This window comes from Adiantum capillus-veneris, chromosome 5 (genome assembly GCF_014529385.1).
Source record: "Adiantum capillus-veneris isolate H3 chromosome 5, ASM1452938v2, whole genome shotgun sequence".
Taxonomy (NCBI): Eukaryota; Viridiplantae; Streptophyta; class Polypodiopsida; order Polypodiales; family Pteridaceae; genus Adiantum; species Adiantum capillus-veneris.
Window position 1 is genome coordinate 92,605,666 of NC_140935.1, and position 18,946 is coordinate 92,624,611.

Here is an 18,946-nt window from a genome sequence, read left to right on the forward strand (position 1 = left end):
CAATTCACGAAACCATTTCATGCCTAATATCATATCACATCCTGAGAGAGGAGACACAAGAAATTTCCTACGAAAAGAAGCTTGTTGAACGGTGAACATCACATCAAGGCACTCCTTCGTCATGAGAGAGTCCATACCAGGAGCAAAGCAAGAAACCTCGATAGGAGATTTCTGACTAACCTCTAGGCGGGCTCTCTCAACAAGAGGGGGACTAATCACATCATGCATACTGCCTGGATCAAACAATATGATAAAACGCTGTCCTTTTACATGACCATAACACTTCATGAGAGATTCATCAATGTGTGTGTCACGGGGACGTGGCAACTGTTAACTATGTCACGAGGACGTGGCAACTGCTAACTTTAGTTGTTGGTTTCTTTCCAAGGGGTTTTGTTTTGTTTTTGAGACCCTCTTCTTGAATTAGCAAACGGTCGGACATTGCATGGCCAACGTGAACGGTAGTTTCACCCGCAGATGGGTTGTGGTCGGCAATGGAATTCGGATGGTAAGAGGATGTCTAGGCTCAGAGCAAGATCATATAGGTCCCCCCGTCGCACTTAGCAAGTTGGTGGATACTAGGAAGTGAACTCAATTAAGGCGTAAAGTCAAGGTGGGACTACCAACAAAAAGTATCTGATAGTTGGGCCACATTGCACTTTTGGATGCGGTCCCAATGAGGATAGATGGTTAGAAGACCAGTGGGAGCCCAACGGAAGCATCTCCTAAAATTTAGGGAACTGCTATTTTGGGCCGTGAAATGTGTTTGCGTCATTACCTCCGGTATGACTAGGGGAACATTTTACAACTCTGCCGCGAAGTCAACTGGGCAACCGGTCAGGATATTTTTAAGCGGCGAACCCGAAACGGGCAAATGCTTGTAAATGCGCCAAGTGTCGATTTTTCATGAACTTTCCCCTTGCAGAAAAATGGGCGCTGATTTTTAAGCTGGGAGAGGCCTCATTTCAGCTTTTGTTCACAGGTTAAGAGCTATGGAGTGCTTCCTTTCCCTCTCATGTACAGTGTGGTGCTAGGAGTGATGCCCTGCACACTACACACTGCTCTCTCTCTCCCCTACGTGCAGTTATGTGATGCCCCACAAGAGGGCTCCTCATTTGACTGATGTACAACTGTGCGGGTTCATGCTTTTGTACTGAGGCAAGAGCCTCCTTGAGCAAGGAACAGGGGTAGCTAGCTGCTACTCCAAAGCAGGCACTGGTGAGGGTCATAACCTCACCATACAGGTGCAAAATCAGCGCTGTGTATGCGCTGTAATTTTACTGTGTTTCAGCCATACGGACCCAGAATCTTTGGGAATCGTGCCCCACTGGCAGAGGACAGTTAGGGGACTGTTTGGGGCTGAAAACAGGGCAAAAGCCAGTAAATACAGCGTGCTGAATTTACTGTTTTTGGGCAGGAATCAGAGGGTATACGCCAGTAGAAGCGAGTTCGAGCAAGGGAATTGGTTTCGCGCAAGTTTAGGGGCTGTTATGTTGCCGAAATTTGGCCAAAATAGGCGGTATCTAGTGGGATATAATCAAAGGATTCCGAGGACTCTTCTTTGTACTTTACCCTCCTAAAGAATAAAGAAATACCGAAAGGGGCGCCAATTTTGTGGCCTACAGGTTGTCGGCGTCTGCTCGGAGCATTCTAGCTTCTGAGCGGTGTGTGTGATTAAGTGTTAATTCCCGTTACAGGTCTCCTTTGCAAAGTGCTCTGTGTGTGTGTCTAAAGTAAAGAATTTCGGGTGAAAGCCAACGCCTATCGCCCTACGGGCCGGTTTCATGGTTCCGTCGCCGGGACATCAATCACTTTTTCCTTTAAAGAGTGAGCCTGGATTGTTTAGGGTAAAGACACAGAGTGCAGGAACGCGGGGATTACACTATGGCCGACAAGGGGAAGGGAATTATGGAAGAGGGCTCCTCTTCAAAGGACATGCAGGAGATTCCTATGATTTTTGAGATTGGCGAGAGCTCACGGCCACGTCAATCTGTACATCCTGTCAACGTGAATGTCCCTCCAGTAGTACAGGGCTTTATGACTGGGCAACTTGAGGATGATGCGTTCAAGGCTCAGTTAGTTGCCGCAGTGAATGTCTTTTCGCAGCTGGTGCAGAATCGGAGGTTTATGGAATTCTTGTAAGCGCCTCCAGTGCAACAGCAAAATAGGCAACCTACGCCGAGTAAGGAGCTTGTTGATGCTCAAGCCCAGGTACTTCATGTGGCGCAGGAGGAAAGGGAACACTCGCATGTTGTGGAGTCGGGGGCTCCGAAGCAGGTTCCTCCCGTGCTTGAACAGGTGGCTAGAACGCCTATTCCACAGGTTATGCTAGTTTAGCCCGCCACCTTTCAGAGCCAGCATGTTGTCTTGAATGGACAGGGAGCTGGATACCAGGCTATGCTCTCAGTTTTTCCACCACCCACGGTACATCCTGGGTATTTCGGGGGTGGATCAGTGTTCCAAAGTATGGCTGGTTATGCACCTGGAAGTAAGCCGTACATGCCAGGAACAGTGTTCGGGGGTATGCAAGGCATCATGCCAAACCCCATGTATGGTAGTATCGGCATGTAGCAAGGTTTCCACTGCAACCAGGGCCAGTTTGGGGTGCCACAGGGTCATTTTGGTATGGCTGGTTTTTCTGGACAGCAGCCAGATATCGCACCTCTGACGCAAAATGTGAATGGCCAAGATGTGCCGATCATGCCTACTACAGTGCCCATGTTGCAGACCATTCCGTATGACAACTTGGGGGCACTAGAGAAGCCGAAGGCTTGCAGAAAAGGTGGTGCAGCGGTAAAGTTCAGTACCTTCAGTGGTTTCGAGGATAAGTCAAAGGCCCTCACTTTCCTCCAGCAGTTTGATACAGCTTATGCGGGGGGGAATTTTACAGAGGCCTCGAAGGCCAGGAAAGCTGTCACTTTCTTAAAGGACAATGCGCTAACATGGTGGACGACATTGTTAATGCAAGGACAGGCACCCGCCACTTGGGTTTACTTCAAGCAAATGTTTGCATCTGCTTGGCTATCAAATGAATTTGAAGCCGACGTCCTGACAGATTGGCACCAGCTTACTTCAGCTTCGTGCAAGAGCTTGCTGGAGTACAATAGGAGGTTTTGTAAAGCGTTACTCTCAGTGACCTCCTACAGATTTGTGCCACTGACAGAGCAGATAGAAAAGTACTGTTGTGGGCTGGCTAAAGGGCTTCGCGATTACTGTACAAAGAACAGTGTGGCTACCCTTACTCAGCTTATGGAAGTTGCGAACACTGGTCTTGCCTTGTTGAAAGGAGAGGAGAGTGGATTTCCGAGCAGTGACAAAGGAGGGCAGCAAAAGAAAAATTCAGCGAAGAAGCCCTTTGTGAAAACGGCTCTTGATGCGTTACAGGGGTCGGAAAAGGCCACCAAAGACAAGGATTCAGCTGGGACTTCTGGAGTGCAGGCAAAGAAACAGAAAAGGAAGCCTTTTGTGCGCAAGTCGCTCGAGGGAAAGAAGATCCTAATGGCTGAGAACAAATGCTTTATATGCGAGCAGCCTGGTCACTTTTCTATCAGTTGTCCACAAAGGAAAAGGCCAGCTGACTCAGAGGATAAAGAAGACCAGAAAGGCAAGAAGCCAAAACCCATGGCAGGTTTAGTGGCAGGCATGGTGGGTGATAGGCCCAGCACAGATGCCAGTGAGTTATGCAGGGCATGGGGTAAAGTTAGGGATGAGACGGCACCAGGGTAGTTTTCGTACGTCGAACGGAACCTCTCGTTCCGTCCGGCCGGACCCGTCCCGTCCCGTGCGTTCCGTTCGTTCCGTCCGGTGACTTTTTTCGGCAGTTTATGACCGTTGGCAGCTTTTTGACCGTTTTGCAACGTCCAGTTTGTAGGCCTTTTGGAGCCGTTTGCGGGCAGTTTTGAAGCGAAATGCCATGCTTATTGCTCATGGGCCATTGGCACATTGCCATGCTTATTGCCCAAGGGCCAATGCCCATTGCTCAAATGTCAAGCTCACATGCTCTTTCTCTCCTATTTAAGCAACCCTTCCCCTTTGTTATCCAACACAACCTACAACTACAAGCTTTAGCCCTAAGCCTCTCAATGCTCTACCCTCTCATCTCCATGTGCTTCCATTGAAGCTTCAAGCTCTCAAGCTCTCGAGTCTCCATTGGGTCTACCATCTCTCTCCTTCAAGCTCCCTTGGGTGACACCGTGACGGGTCTCTCCTTCAAGCTTCCTTGGGTCTCTCTCTCTCTCTCTCTCTCTCTCTCTCATCTATTGATACATCATACATCATACATCATACTAGTAGCTACTAGCTACATACTACATAATGCCGCCTCCTCTTCATGAAGCCTTTGAGAAGCATTGCCGATATTTTGAGCGGGTGGGGGGCAAGCAAAACTCTTGCAAGTGGTGGTGCAAATATTGCCCAAAAGCTATGACCTCTTCCGTCACCCGTCTCATCATCCACTTGACAAAGATGGGAGGACAAGCGGGGCCATGTCCTAATATCCCCGAAGATATCCTTGCGGAATGCAAGAGAAAGTATCTTCCATTGAAGACACGCAAGGGTAGAGTCACCTCGGATGAGTTCGTGTCGCCGGATGTTGATAGCTCCGATTCGGAGGAAGAGGCCTCTCCAACTATGTCCATGGCTACCGGTGCCACCGCGGCCTCATGTGATGGTAGTGCCTCCTCCAAGAAGTCCAAGAAGTCCAAGGGGTCTTCAAGTGATGGTGGCCGGCCTCCGAAGATGGCAAAGCAAACTTCTGTTGCGAAATTGGTGGGTGGATGCTCCGGCCCCTTGTCTTTCCTCAAGGAGAGACAAAGAATCGCGGAAATAGAGATTGCCCGCACGGTTATTGAATGCAATCTCTCCTTCAACATTCTTCGGTTGGAGCGATGGAAGAGGATGTTCATAGCAATTGCGGCGGTTGGTCCATGCGAAGGGTGGACGGGTGTGTCATACCATGACATGAGAACAAAGAAGCTTGATGAAGAGAGGGCAAGGATTGACAAGTCACTTGAGCCCGTACGTGCGGGTTGGGCAAAGTATGGATGCTCTATCCTCTCCGACGGATGGAGCGACCGCAAGAAGAGGGGCATCATCAACATTCTTGTTTCTTGTCCTCTTGGCACGTACTTCTTACGGGCGGTGGATGCGGGTTCGAGAGGGAAGAAAGTGACCGGGGCATTCGTTTGGAAGCACATCCGCCAAGCCATTCTTGAGGTAAAACCGTAAATCGAGCCTTTATGTCTTGAGCAATTGCCAATGAGTCCTATGTTTTAATTTTTAAGTTTTAACTCTTCTTGTCACAAATGCCTCTTGTGTAGGTTGGTGCAGAGCATGTCGTGCAAGTGATTACCGACAATGCTTCAAATTGCAAGGCAATGAGTAAGAGGCTAGAGAAGGAATTTCCATCCATAGTATGGACTCCATGTGCCTCTCATTGCCTTGACCTTCTCTTTGAAGACATAGGGGAGCTAGGTTGGGTGAAAGATATCCTCAACCAAGCACTCTCCATCATCAATTTCATCAACGGCAAAGTGAGGGTGCTTGCCATTTACCGCACCTACTCCGACCTTGAGTTGACGAAGCCATCGGCCACTCGCTTTGCCGCCATGTGGCTACTTCTAGAGCGGCTCTATGATGTGCAAAACAAAATACAAAAGACCATGGTCTCCGATGAGTTTAAGGAGTGGATGAATGGAGAGTCCGCCGCTTCCCAACAAGATGCAAAAGCCATCCAACGGCTTTGCTTGCGGGAGGAGTTTTGGCAAGAAATTAAGGGTCTTGTCGTTGCGATCTTGCCCTTGTACAAGGCTCTCCGCATGACTGACATGGAAGGGGCAACTATTGGGCTTCTATGGCACTTCATGGAGGAAGCTTACAAGGAGATTGAGAAGTCTACAATCCTAGATGGGGCTCCCGATGGAACACGGTATAACTACATATTTATTATTACATATGTCATTCTCTATATATTTAAATTCTACATGCTTGTTTCTCTACTTAGTACATTTCCTCTCTCTTCTTGTAGTGATTACCTCGAGGACTCTCCCAAGAGAGACGACATTCTCCTCCTAATCACAAAGCGGTGGGATTGGATGAAGAGACCTATCCATTACTTTGCGGCTCTCTTGCATCCGGCTTACAAGAAGCCCGAACTCTTTGCAAACCAAGAGCTTATTGAGGAGCACAACAATTACCTCTTTAAGGTGCTAAAAGAAGAGGACATTGGAGCATTTATCCAAGAGGTAATCAACTATAGCGACCAACGAGGCACCGCATTTACTTCCAACTTGTGTTGGAAGCGGCAATCCTTGGTGAAGCCTTTATTTTGGTGGGAGAGCTTTGGCTATCAATTGCCTACTCTCAAACGACTTGCTCTGAGGGTTCTTGGCCAAGTAAGCGACAAGCCTCAACCTTTTACATTTTATGCTTAATCTCTTCAACTATAGTCTCTTATAGCTTATGCCTCTCTTGATGTGTTTTAGGATTGCTCATCGGGAGCATGTGAGCGTAATTGGTCCGCATACTCCCTCATCCACACCAAAATCCGAAACAAGCTCTCAACGAAGCAATTAGAGCGACTTATCTATTGTCGCTCCAATTTACGCATGTTGCGCTCTATGCATGAGATGCCTATGGCTCGACAGGTATAAATTATAAATTATAATCACTACTCACTCCATTTTCTATACTCTAGAGTCTAGTCTTTAATTAATTTGAATATACTAATTATGTTTTCATTGTCCAATGTTGTAAATGTCAAATAGGTCAACGTGGATGAGCTCACACTTACGATTGACACTCTAAAGAGTGTCAATAAACAGCAAGACCCTGAGGAGCAAATGATTTTTCGTGAGCTCTACTTGGAGCTTGAGGAGATTGATCGCCGGGTTTCTCGCACACGATCACGCAAGAAGGTCGTCATCCATGGAGTTACATCGGCTACAAGAGGCAGAGGTGCCAGGGCTACAAGAGGTAGAGGCAAAGCATCAACAACACCCACGGAGGCTCCTAGGACCTATGTGCGGCGAGGCTCCGGAAGCGGCTCTTGTGCGGCGGCCATCACTTCCGAGGATAGAGAGCCTCGAGAGCCAGAGTATGATGATGAAGGCAACCTCATTAGTGATGGAGATTATGAGCCGTCATCCTTCGACTCTTGTGAGGAAGAGGATGATGTTGATGAGCAAGGCTCAAAAGAGGAAGATGAGGAAGATGATGAGAGCACTAGTGACTAGTGACTTTACTATTTAGTCTCTCTATTATGGTGTGCCACTTTTTGAGTACTTTGTAGCCCTTGCCACTTGGTCCCCCCACTTTTTTGTATCCCTTGCCACTTTTTGAGTACTTTGTAGCCCTTGCCACTTGGTCTCTACTTATCAAATTTCAATGATCATTTTGGTTTATGTAATGCTCATTCTCTTTAGTCTTTGAGTCTTGACTCTTTACATTGTACTATGTACTATGTAGTATTGTAACTACTAACTTGTAATCTATACAAATGTCAAGTTTCTATAAGTAAGTATTAAGGCCTAAGCCTTAGGCCCTTAGACTTGAGAATTATTTGTTTTTTTAAATTTGAACGTACATAACGTCATCGTACATCATAATTTTTTTTAGTTCGTTTAGTACCGCACATCATCGTACGCGTACAAAACGTACGGGACCGTACGAGACTACTATGGACGGCACTCATCTTCTTTGATCCAGGTGCCAAAGCCAACTTTATCTCACCAGAGTTAGCTATGAAGCTGGGCATCAGAGCTGAAGAGATGGGGTACACAGCAGAGACAGGGTTGGCATGTCCTGGCCACTCAGAGTGTGTTACTCCCATCATTGGAAAGCTGCGTCTGCATATTCAGTCGTATGTGGACACAGAAGAGTTTTACATCATGCCGCTGGAAGGTTGTGACGCCTTGTTGGGGATCCCGTGGATGTTCCGAGTGCATGGAGTCTTGGATGCCTACAACAAAAAGATCACTGTACATCATAGGGGCAAAACTCACATCTTGGATGTAAAGCTTAAAGGAGAGTTAGTCCCTATTGTATCTGCTTCTGCTATCACTTATGTAATAAAGAATCATCTTTCTGTGTACTTGATTTTTGCACGTGATGTCTCAGAGAGTGATCAGTCAAATTTATCTGTGTTAGATAAAGAAAGGTCAGCATTTTTGCAAAAGTTTAGTGACAGTTTTTCTGATTCATTACGGTCGCAATTGCCGCCAGAGAGACCTGAGGACCATCGGATAGATTTGGTGCCAGGGTGTAGTCCACCAAATAGACCTCCCTACAGGGTTAGTGCGGCGCAACAGAAAGAGATTATGGGCCAGGTTGAGGAGTTATTAGAGAAGGGGCTGATTCAGCCTAGTTCTTCACCCTTTTGCTCCCCAGTGCTCCTAGTGCAGAAGAAGGATGGCTCATGGCGCATGTGTATTGATTACCGTGTGTTGAATAAGAATACCATCAAGAATAGGTTCCCTATTCCTAGAATTGATGATATTCTCGATCGTTTAGAGGGTGCTGCAATTTTCAGCAGGATAGACCTTAAGAGTGGGTACCATCAGATTCGTATAAGGCTAGAGGATGTGCACAAGACTGCGTTTAGAACGACATTTGGTCTTTATGAGTTTCTAGTGATGTCGTTTGGGCTAACAAATGCTCCTGCCATGTTCAACAGAATGATGGACCAGATTTTCTGCTCGCATCTACAGCTTGTTGGAACGTTCTTCGATGACATGATAGTGTATTCGAAGAATGAAGAGGAGCATAGGCGTCACTTGACCATTGTGTTTGAAGAGCTGCGCAGTCACAGGTTACTTGTCAATCCTAAGAAAAGTGAATTCTTCCTCGAAGAGATCCACTTTCTGGGCCACATAGTCTCAAAGGATGGTGTTAGAATGGATCCCGCAAAGATCGAAGCTATCAAGACATGGCCAGACTTGAAGACTGTGCACGATGTCAGAAGCTTCTTGGGATTGTGTTCCTACTATAGAAGGTTTATCAGAAATTTTGCAAAGATAGCATCGCCTCTTCACTCTTTGCAAAAGAAAGAGGTCACTTTCAGATGGACCCAAAAATAGATTTCAGCTTTTAGTTTCTTAAAGGAAAAGTTGACTTCAGATCCAGTTATTGTTTTGCCAGATCTCAGGAAGTCATTTGTGGTCTAGTGTGACGCGTGTGGCAGTAGCATCGAAGCAGTGCTAATGCAAGATGGACGGGTAGTAGCTTATGAAAGCCGAATTTTGCAAGGGCCAGAGAGGACTATGCAAGTCTATGAGAAAGAGCTCTTGGCCGTGATTCATGCGCTTTCTAGTTGGAAGCACTACTTCTTAGGTGCTGATTTTGTTGTCCAAACAGATCATTAGACCTTGCGATACTTCTTGACACAGTCAAAGTTATCCGAAAAGCATATGCGATGGGCAAACATTCTTTCCATGTTCCACTTCCAGATTATGCATGTGGAAGGAAAGAAGAATGTTGTGGCTGATGCGTTATCAAGAAAGCCACAAATTTCAGCTGTGTCAATTCCTTATCATCATGAGTTAGATAACATGAAGGAACTGTATACTGCTGATGAAGATTTTGCAAGGATCTTTGAACAGTTACAAGAGGGGCAACATCACGAGCACTACCTCCTCAGAGATGGTTTTATGATGATGCATGGCAGGCTTTGTGTCACTAGGCTACTGCGACATAAGGTCATGGAAGAGAGTCATGTCCCACCGTATGCAGGACATTCTTCTATTGGCCTACCTTGAGGAGAGATGTGGATGCCTTTGTGCGAGTATGCGTAGTTTGCCAAAAGGTCAAGTTTGACAGGTAAAAGGCACCAGGGTTGTTACAACCACTGTCGATTCCGGATAAGCCATGGGAAAGCATTGCTATGGACTTTATCTTTGATCTTCCAAGGACGCCAACAGGGAATGATGGTATATGGACCATTATCTGCAGGTTCAGCAAGCAGGTCCATTTTATCCTTGTCAGGAAGAAGATAAAATCTGATCAGACGGCACGCTTGTTCATGTACAATGTGTTTAAGTACCATGGTATGCCACAATCGATTATCAGTGATCGTGATCCTCGCATGACCAGTTTGTTCTGGTGAGGATTGTTTGAGAACATGGGCACTACGCTCAAATTCTCATCTTCGTTTCATCCACAAACTAATGGACAGTCAGAAGAGGCTAATTCTACTGTCTTAGATCTGCTAAAATGCTATGTGTCAGATAATAAGGGCAACGGGGAACAGTATTTGCCTATGCTTGAGTATGCGTACAATAATACAGTGCATTCGTCTACTGGCAAAGCACCTTTTGAGATTGTTGAAGGCGGCAAAAAGGTTCCTCCCATTTTGCATACAAAGAACAAGATCTTTGAGGCAGATCGATATGTTGAGAACATGGATGAGATGTATAAGAAGATTAAAGTTGCCTTGGAGAAGACTTAGGCAAAGCAGAAAAAGGCTGCTGATCGCCACCGTCGTGAATTGCTACTATCACCTGGTGATTGGGTTCTGTTAAGGTTCGAAAAGGCAAGGTTAAAGAAGATGAAGGGCAAGGAACGGCTGTTTCCTAAGCTAAGCATGCGTTACTATGGGCCTTTTCAAGTGCTTGACAAGATCAACGATGTGGCTTACAGGCTGAAATTGCCTGATGCATGGAAGATTCATAATGCCTTCACGTGAGTCTTCTAAGACCCTTCGTGGGTGATGTGCCAGAAGATATGCCAGATGAGGATCAACCAAAAGCTGAGGAACTTGATGAGATCCTGGTACCTGAGCAAGTTTTGGCACATAAGGACAGAAAAGTTAAAGGACAAGTTGCAAGACGCTATTTGGTGAAGTTCAAGAACTATCCGCCTATGGATGCAAAGTGGATGGAACAGCATGAACTATCAGAGTCACCAAATGTATTGCAGCTTTACCTTGAAGCCTTTGGGTTACAGCCTACTTATGCCCCAACCCAACGTGTGCAAAGGAGGGGTAATGATAGAGCTAGTACATCAAATGTACATATGAATTCAATGTAATAGATGGAAATGACAAAAGTATGAAGGCCTCATTAAGTCATTTGTATCTATATGTTATGACCTTTCTTGCGGATACATGCGATGATAAAAGAGTGTTAATAGCACAAGATCATCAGTGGCGTGTATTTATGGTATGCAATCGAGGACGTTTGCGATTTTCAAGAGGGGGGTATGTCACGGGGACGTGGCAACTGTTAACTATGCCACGAGGACGTGGCAACTGCTAACTTTAGTTGTTGGTTTCTTTCCAAGGGGTTTTGTTTTGTTTTTGAGACCCTCTTCTTGAATTAGCAAACGGTCGGACATTGCATGGCCAACGTGAACGGTAGTTTCACCCGCAGATGGGTTGTGGTCGGCATTGTAATTCGGATGGTAAGAGGATGTCTAGGCTCAGAGCAAGATCATATAGGTCCCCCCGTCGCACTTAGCAAGTTGGTGGATACTAGGAAGTGAACACAATTAAGGCGTAAAGTCAAGGTGGGACTACCAACAAAAAGTATCTGATAGTTGGGCCACATTGCACTTTTGGATGCGGTCCCAATGAGGATAGATGGTTAGAAGACCAGTGGGAGCCCAACGGAAGCATCTCCTAAAATTTAGGGAACTGCTATTTTGGGCCGTGAAATGTGTTTGCGTCATTACCTCCGGTATGACTAGGGGAACATTTTACAACTCTGTCGCGAAGTCAACTGGGCAACCGGTCAGGATATTTTTAAGCGGCGAACCCGAAACGGGCAAATGCTTGTAAATGCGCCAAGTGTCGATTTTTCATGAACTTTCCCCTTGCAGAAAAATGGGCGCTGATTTTTAAGCTGGGAGAGGCCGCATTTCAGCTTTTGTCACAGGTTAAGAGCTATGGAGTGCTTCCTTTCCCTCTCATGTATAGTGTGGTGCTAGGAGTGATGCCTTGCACACTACACACTGCTCTCTCCCCCCTACGTGCAGTTATGTGATGCCCCACAAGAGGGCTCCTCATTTGACTGATGTACAACTGTGCAGGTTCATGCTTTTGTGCTGAGGCAAAAGCCTCCTTGAGGAGGAACAGGGGTAGCTAGCTGCTACTCCAAAGCAGGCACTGGTGAGGGTCATAACCTCACCATACAGGTGCAAAATCAGCGCTGTGTATGCGCTGTAATTTTACTGTGTTTCAGCCATACGGATGCCAGAACCTTTGGGAATCGTGCCCCACTCGTAGAGGACAGTTTGGGGCTGAAAACAGGGCAAAAACCAGTAAATACAGCGTGCTGAATTTACTGTTTTTGGGCAGGAATCAGAGGGTATACGCCAGGAGAAGCGAGTTCGAGCAGGGGAATTGGTTTCGTGCAAGTTTAGGGGTTGTTATGCTGTCGAAATTTAGCCAAAACATGCGGTATCTAGTGGGATATAGTCAAAGGATTCCCAGGACTCTTCTTTGTACTTTACCCTCCTAAAGAATAAAGAAATACCGAAAGGGGCGCCAATTTTGGGGTCTACAGGTTGTCGGCGTCTGCTTGGAGCATTCTAGCTTCCAAGCCGTGTGTGTGATTAAGTGTTAATTCCCGTTACAGGTCTCCTTTGCAAAGTGCCCTGTGTGTGTGTCTAAAGTAAAAAATTTCGGGTGAAAGCCAACGCCTACCGCCCTACGGGCCGGTTTTAGTGTGTGTCAGAGTCATGAGAAGATGCAGGTTGTGTTGTGACAGAGTTTGTGCTAGCTGGGGGTGCCTTTGGTTCTATTGGTGGGACTGTCTTAGGACATGCTTTCTTAATGTGCCCCTTGACGTGACATTGAAAACATTGACCTTCTTTAGCATAAATCACTTGTTCTTCAGCCGTGATATATCCTTCTATAATTCCTTGTGAAGCTTTTTCATCAGCGGTCAGCTTAGGTTTTGCAGGTGTTTTAGCTTTACCCTTAGATTCATTGTTAGAGTTCTTTTCCGAGGAATTAGAGGAAGAAGGGCTAGAAGAATCACCATTCTTACCATTCTTTCCGTTCTTTACCATTCTGTGTGTTCTGAGAATTCTGCGGGGTTCCTTGAGAAGTCTTGTTTTCCTTGGGCTTTCCTATGTTGTGCTTCATCTCGTGGGCGAGAGCAATTGCTACCGCTTTGTTGAGATCGATTGGATCGAGTACCTCGACATCATACTTGATATATTCGTCCAATTCGTAAAGAAATGCCTCCTTGCGCTTCTTATCCGATTTGCGTAATTGAGTGCCAAGCTGCAAAACCCGATTAGAGAAAGACATAATCGGCATACCGTTTTGCTTGAGAGCTCGCCAATCGTCCTTTAGTCGTGGAAGGTACTGAGGTGGCATAAACCGCCTCTTGAGCTTGTCTTGGAAATCAGCTCAACTAAAAGAGAGGGGCGTGAAATCGTCGGCCGCCTCTAGGTGTGTGGCTAGCTGTGCCTCTTGCCATGCATGGTACCAATTTATGGCATCACCGGCAAGGTACATAGCTGCCGTCAGTCAAAACTTTGCTATTGCCTGTTTTCTTAGTTGTCGCAAAATAAGCATTAAATTGATGCAACCAAGAATGAATAACAGTAGCATCCATCTTACCGTCATACTTACTGAAAGTCAACTTCTCTGTGATGACTGGATTGTGTGAATCCGCATCGTGGCTTGCGCCACTTGACGAACTCCCACGATCTTTGGGTGGTTTGGTCTTCGAGGCTAGGATTTGGGCAATAAATTCTTGATTGCGAAGCTCCCTTTGAGCTTCATGCTCGGCCTCCTTTTCTGCTTTTCTTTCATTTCGTTCAGTGCGCTCACGTTCGAGAGCAAGTCGATTTTCTTCTTGTTGGGCAGCAAATCTTGTGTTTCTTTCGTCGCGCTGGTGGTCCTTGGCTGCTTGATCTGCGGCCATTCTTGCAATTCTGTCGTCGCGTTCACGATCCTGAGCAAGGCGATTTTCTTCTTGTTTTGCGGCAAGAGCAATGCGCTCACGTTCTAAAGCAAGGTGCTTGTCTTCCTGTCTATCCATCATGGCCATCATATGCTTGACCATTGCCTCCATAGGGTTTGGCGTAGATGGCGAAGGGGGAGGGTTGGAAAAATCTCCTGGTGGGGAGCATCCTTCGTCGCCTCTCTCATGCTCATCACCTGAATGCGAAGTATCCATGCCGCTTCGGGTGACGACCATGCACTATGATCTTGGGGTCTTAAGCTCGCGAGGAACTTGGTTCTTGGGTTCTTGGGTTCTTGAGGATCTTGAGGTTCTTGAGGTTTTCTTTCGCTGTAAATCGCGTTGGAGAAGGATCTTATCTTCACTCGAGTTCTACCCTTTTCTGTGGGCGCACCCCTTGGCGGCCTTGCGCTCACTCCAAGGTTGCTTTTTCCCACCTCACGTCGATTGGCCGGCTGCTAAGTGCACGATCCGCTCTCAATGAGTGAAAAGAGACAAGGGGAGGCTGGACAAGCCCTTCTTTCTTGGGATTCCTGTCACTCTTCAACAAAACACGATTAGGAATCGCCACACCCAAGTAAACTTGGGTTCGTGCGATCACAACAAGCAAAAAAATTCTTGTGGTTCTTTCCTTGAGTAATGCAGAACACTTCCAAAGCTCTGATACCAATGTAAGGTGCAGCGGAATGAATGTTGTATTTTCTCAAGATTAGTGATCTTTATTGCTCAAGGTTCCTTTCAGTTCTTAGGGAAGGAGAGAGCCTTCCGTCTTGTAGAGTGTTGTGATCACGAACAAAGTGAGTGGATATTGTGCGTGCAAGTGAATGAGACTGAGAGAAGGAGAGAGAAGAGATACGACACCGAGAGGTTGTAAAACCCTCCTCCGAAGGCCCCACTCTCGTCGGCGAGAGTGGTCTACTTTGATTGCACAAGGTGTACAATGCGTATGCAATGGACTGATGCAATGGGATTGTGCCGATGGCGACGACGACGACGACGATGGTTGAATTTGTGATCTTCTTCGACGGGAATCGGGGACTGTTTTGGAGCTGGAAATGGACTGTTTCGGGGCTGACTTGTGGCTGAATTTCACTGTCCTTGTCGGGGCTGACTTGGTGATGAAAAATGCTGATCTAACTATGCATCTGGGCTGCGTTTTTCCTTGCTTAAGTACCTGCTGTAAAACGCTGAACAGGGGAGGCCAAAACACTGCAGATCTGCTGCGCTTTTAATGGCTGAATGCTGAAGAGAAAACGCAGGTCTCCCTGCAGGTTGAAGGCTGAATTACTGGCTGCGTTTTGTTGCTTGGAATCGCTACTGATGCAAGGCTCATGCTAGCGTTAGTGGGTTCTGGGGGCTACTGCCAGTGGAGGGAGGAAACGCCAGGCTTCAGAGGTTCAAAGGGATGGCGATGGCTGTCCTGGAAAACGCCAAGGGAAGGGATCACGGTGGCGATGAGGAAAACGCTGAGGGAAGGGGGTGGCCTCGCCAAGGACTTGGAGAGGGTCTCGCTGAGAGAGGGTGGGACACCTGTTACTTGGGGAAGCTTGTTGTGTCTTTGCTCATCTGCCAATTTGTACTAACTTGGGTTTGCTTATATATTAACTTACCCAATTTGCCCTACTGAGTACCCAACAAAAGTCACTTAATAAATAAGTGAAAAATGTCAAAAATAGGGAAAAATGGGATAAAGTCATCTGAAAAATCTCCAAACTGACTTTGATGGAATCTGATGGAAATGCTTATGCTTATGCAAGGTGCAACCAGAGGATATGCATCTACACTGAGTGATTGGGCATGCACGGTCTACGAATAGACTCACAAAAGTGGCAGATCACTTCTAATCTAACTTCACTGGACTTGACGGAAACCCTGCTATGGTGTAGCTTGTCCACGGACACATAGGGTTGGGATGTGTCACGTGACATACAGAAGTCATTTGAAGTATATTGTGATGCTTGCGGTCGTAGTCTGGGTGCGGTCTTAATGCAAGAAGGCCATGCCATTGCTTACGAGAGCCGATTGTTCTCAAGGCCGGAATTGACAGCACAACTCTATGAGAAAGAGGTTTTGGCGGTTATCCATGCTCTTACTCGGTGGTGGCACTACCTACTCGGAGTGGATTTTACTGTCTTTACAAACCATCAAAGTTTACGCTCTTTATCACAGAAGCAGCTATCGGAAAAGCAAATGCGGTGGGCGAAATCTTGTCACAATTTTACTTCGAGATTGTCCATGTGCAGGGACGGAAGAATTTGGTGGCAGATGCTTTGTTTCGAAAGCTGTTGGTTTTGGATATTTCTGGAATCCGCGATACATTATAGGAGCTTCGAGGATATGGTCGATCAGTATGCCACAGATACAGATTTTGTAGACGTTTTTACACGGATACGGGATGGGATATTCCATTCGGAATGGCTACTTGATGAGGAAAACCATGTTGTGCGTTACACAGCCGTTGAGGGAAAAGGTTATGACTGAATGCCATCGTCCGCCTTTTACGGTCACCGCGGCATTGCTATCACCTTGAAAGGGGTAGAGAGATACTTCTTTTGGCCAAGACTCAGGAAGGATGTGGACGAGTTTGTGCGCAGTTACTTGGTATGCCAGAAGGCCAAGTTTGACAGGCATAAAGTTGAGGGATTGTTACAGCCTTTGCCCATACCCACCTGCCCCTGGGAAAGTATTGCAATGGATTTCATTTTTGATCTCCCGAGAACACAGAGTGGTCATGATGGTATTTCGACTGTTATTGACAGATTTAGCAGCAAGCTCATTTCATTCAAGTGAAGAAAACAGTCAAGCCGGATCACTTAGCGAGATTGTTTGTGGCTCAGATCTTTAGATTACATGGCATGCCTGAGACGATTGTCTCCGACAGGGACCTCAGATTTACGAGTTTGTTTTGGAAGGCAATTTGGGAGAACATTGGCACGCGGTTGCAGTTCTCGTCATCTTTCCACCCGCAGACTGACGGGCAATCTGAGATTGCCAATTCAGTGGTTTTAGATTTATTGAAGTCTTATATCTCGGATCAGAAGACTCAATGGGAAAAGTATCTACCTTTGGTGGAATTTGTCTACAACAACACGATACACTCTTCAACGGGGAAGCTGCCATTTGAGATTATTGAAGGTGTTGCGAAGGTTCCACCCTTGCTAAGCACGAAAGATAAGATTTTTGAAGCGGATGAGTACACGCTCGACTTGGCCACGCCTTTTGCCAAGGTCCACGAGGCTTTGCAGAAATCTTAGGAAAGACAAAAAAAGGCAGCAAATCGCCATCGTCGCGATTTGAAATTGAAGGAGGATGATTGGGTGCTCTTACGTTTTGAGAAGGCACGCCTGAGAAAGAAGAAGGGAAAGGAGAGGCTTTTTTCCAAAGCTTAGTATGCGATACTATGGACCTTTCCAGATCTCCGAAAAGATCAATGATGTCTCCTTCCGACTGAAACTGCCTGACACTTGGAGGATTCACAATGCATTTCATGTGAGTCTCGTGAAACCTTTTAAAGGAGATGTGCCTGAAGATGGGGAGCCTGATGAGCAACCCGGAGTGGAGGAAAACAAGGAGATCCTTGTTTCTGAACAGATTTTGGCACATAAGGACAGAAAGAATAAGGGTAAAGTAAGAAGGCAGTTCTTGGTTAAATTCAAGAACTATCCTGCATTGGATGCGAAGTAGATGGAGGACTCGGAGAAGGACCTAGCAGATACTCCTTAGATTGTGAACCTTTACCTTGAAGCTTTTGGTTTAGCATAGTCTACTCCAAATGGAACCCTGAATTCAGCTTGGCCGGAGATCTGGTGCAGTGGGTTGCACAAGAGGGGAGTTACTCTGCTCCTTTGTCAACAGATGCCTTGATTTTTAGAATATTAGTCACTGATGTCTCTTTGAGCTTCAGGGATACTGAGAGATGACAGTATTCTGCTATATGACTTTATGAAGTGGAATTCTGAAAAATATGAATCTGATTTGTTCTTGACTTGTTTTTAAGTGCAGGAACTCATAGACAAAATGACTGCAGCATTTTGGTCTGATTGATCTCGAATAGATATGGTTGCAATAGGGGTTAGTCAATCGGGCATCTATGAGGTCCTGAGTGGATTTAGGTGCGATTGCTAACTGCATTGCCGAAAAATCATGGTCAAGATCCGAATGAATGTTGAATGTGATTTGTCATGTGATGTCAAGTGATGTCGTGTGATGTGACTGTCGATTGGTACATGTGCTAGATGTGTGTTCCTAGTGCGTAGGTACTAACAGTCAGTGTCTGCTAAGGCAGTTTATGGCTTCTATCTGTTTTGCGGGCGTAATCGAGGGCGATTACAATGCTTTCAAGAGGGGGGTATGTCACAATCTGGACATGTGGTTGCCCCTGGTACACACATTTACCTGGTTGGCTGGCTGCAGAGAAACCCTAAATGCTAACGTGGTTGGTTGTACCCAGAAATTGCGGAGGAAATACCACGTGGCAGGTTGTACGGACGCCAGTGCGTTTTGCGGCAGCTGATTTCAGCTTTTGGGACTTGCTTTATGTTACGCAATTGAAAAGAGAGAGAGAGAGAGAGAGAGAGAGAGAGAGAGAGAGAGAGAGAGAGAGAGAGAGAGAGAGAGAGAGAGAGAGAGAGAGAGAGAGATTGTGAAAAAGCAGAAAGCTTTTATCTTTAAAAAGCTTACCAGCTTTTGGGGCTCTGCTTTTGGCATCCCTTGTAATCTTTAAATATGTGAGCAGACCTCTCACAATTCAGAGCATCTAGACGCAGAGTCTGAGTGTGAGCGCCTGTCTGCACTCTTGTACTTTGAACACAGATTAATTTATAAAGAAATGCCGAAAGGGGCGCCAGTCTTTGGGGCCAATATCTCTAGGCACGGAACTCCGCCGGGCCAGTGTCGAATCAATTGTGAATTGTGAACTGTTTTGAAGTGTTTATTTGTGCTATCGCGGTAGATTCTCGACTTGGAGTGTCCGAGTCTATTACAGAAAGACTCAAAAGATCAAGAAAGGCAAGAAGAGCTGATCCCGCAAGAAGTCT

The 18,946-nt window shown here is 46.3% G+C and overlaps 1 protein-coding gene across 1 annotated transcript; it reads left to right on the top strand.

Moving 5' to 3' along the window:
- The first annotated feature begins 4,235 nt into the window (after positions 1–4,235).
- LOC147457736 (uncharacterized) lies at positions 4,236–7,420 on the top strand. The gene is made up of 3 exons (XM_086512558.1): positions 4,236–5,166; positions 5,319–6,644; positions 6,765–7,420. Exons 1-2 carry the CDS (start codon positions 4,315–4,317, stop codon positions 6,429–6,431), a joined length of 1,965 nt encoding a protein of 654 aa, XP_086368684.1. The 5' UTR covers positions 4,236–4,314; the 3' UTR covers positions 6,432–6,644; positions 6,765–7,420.
- Positions 7,421–18,946: the final 11,526 nt, after the last annotated feature.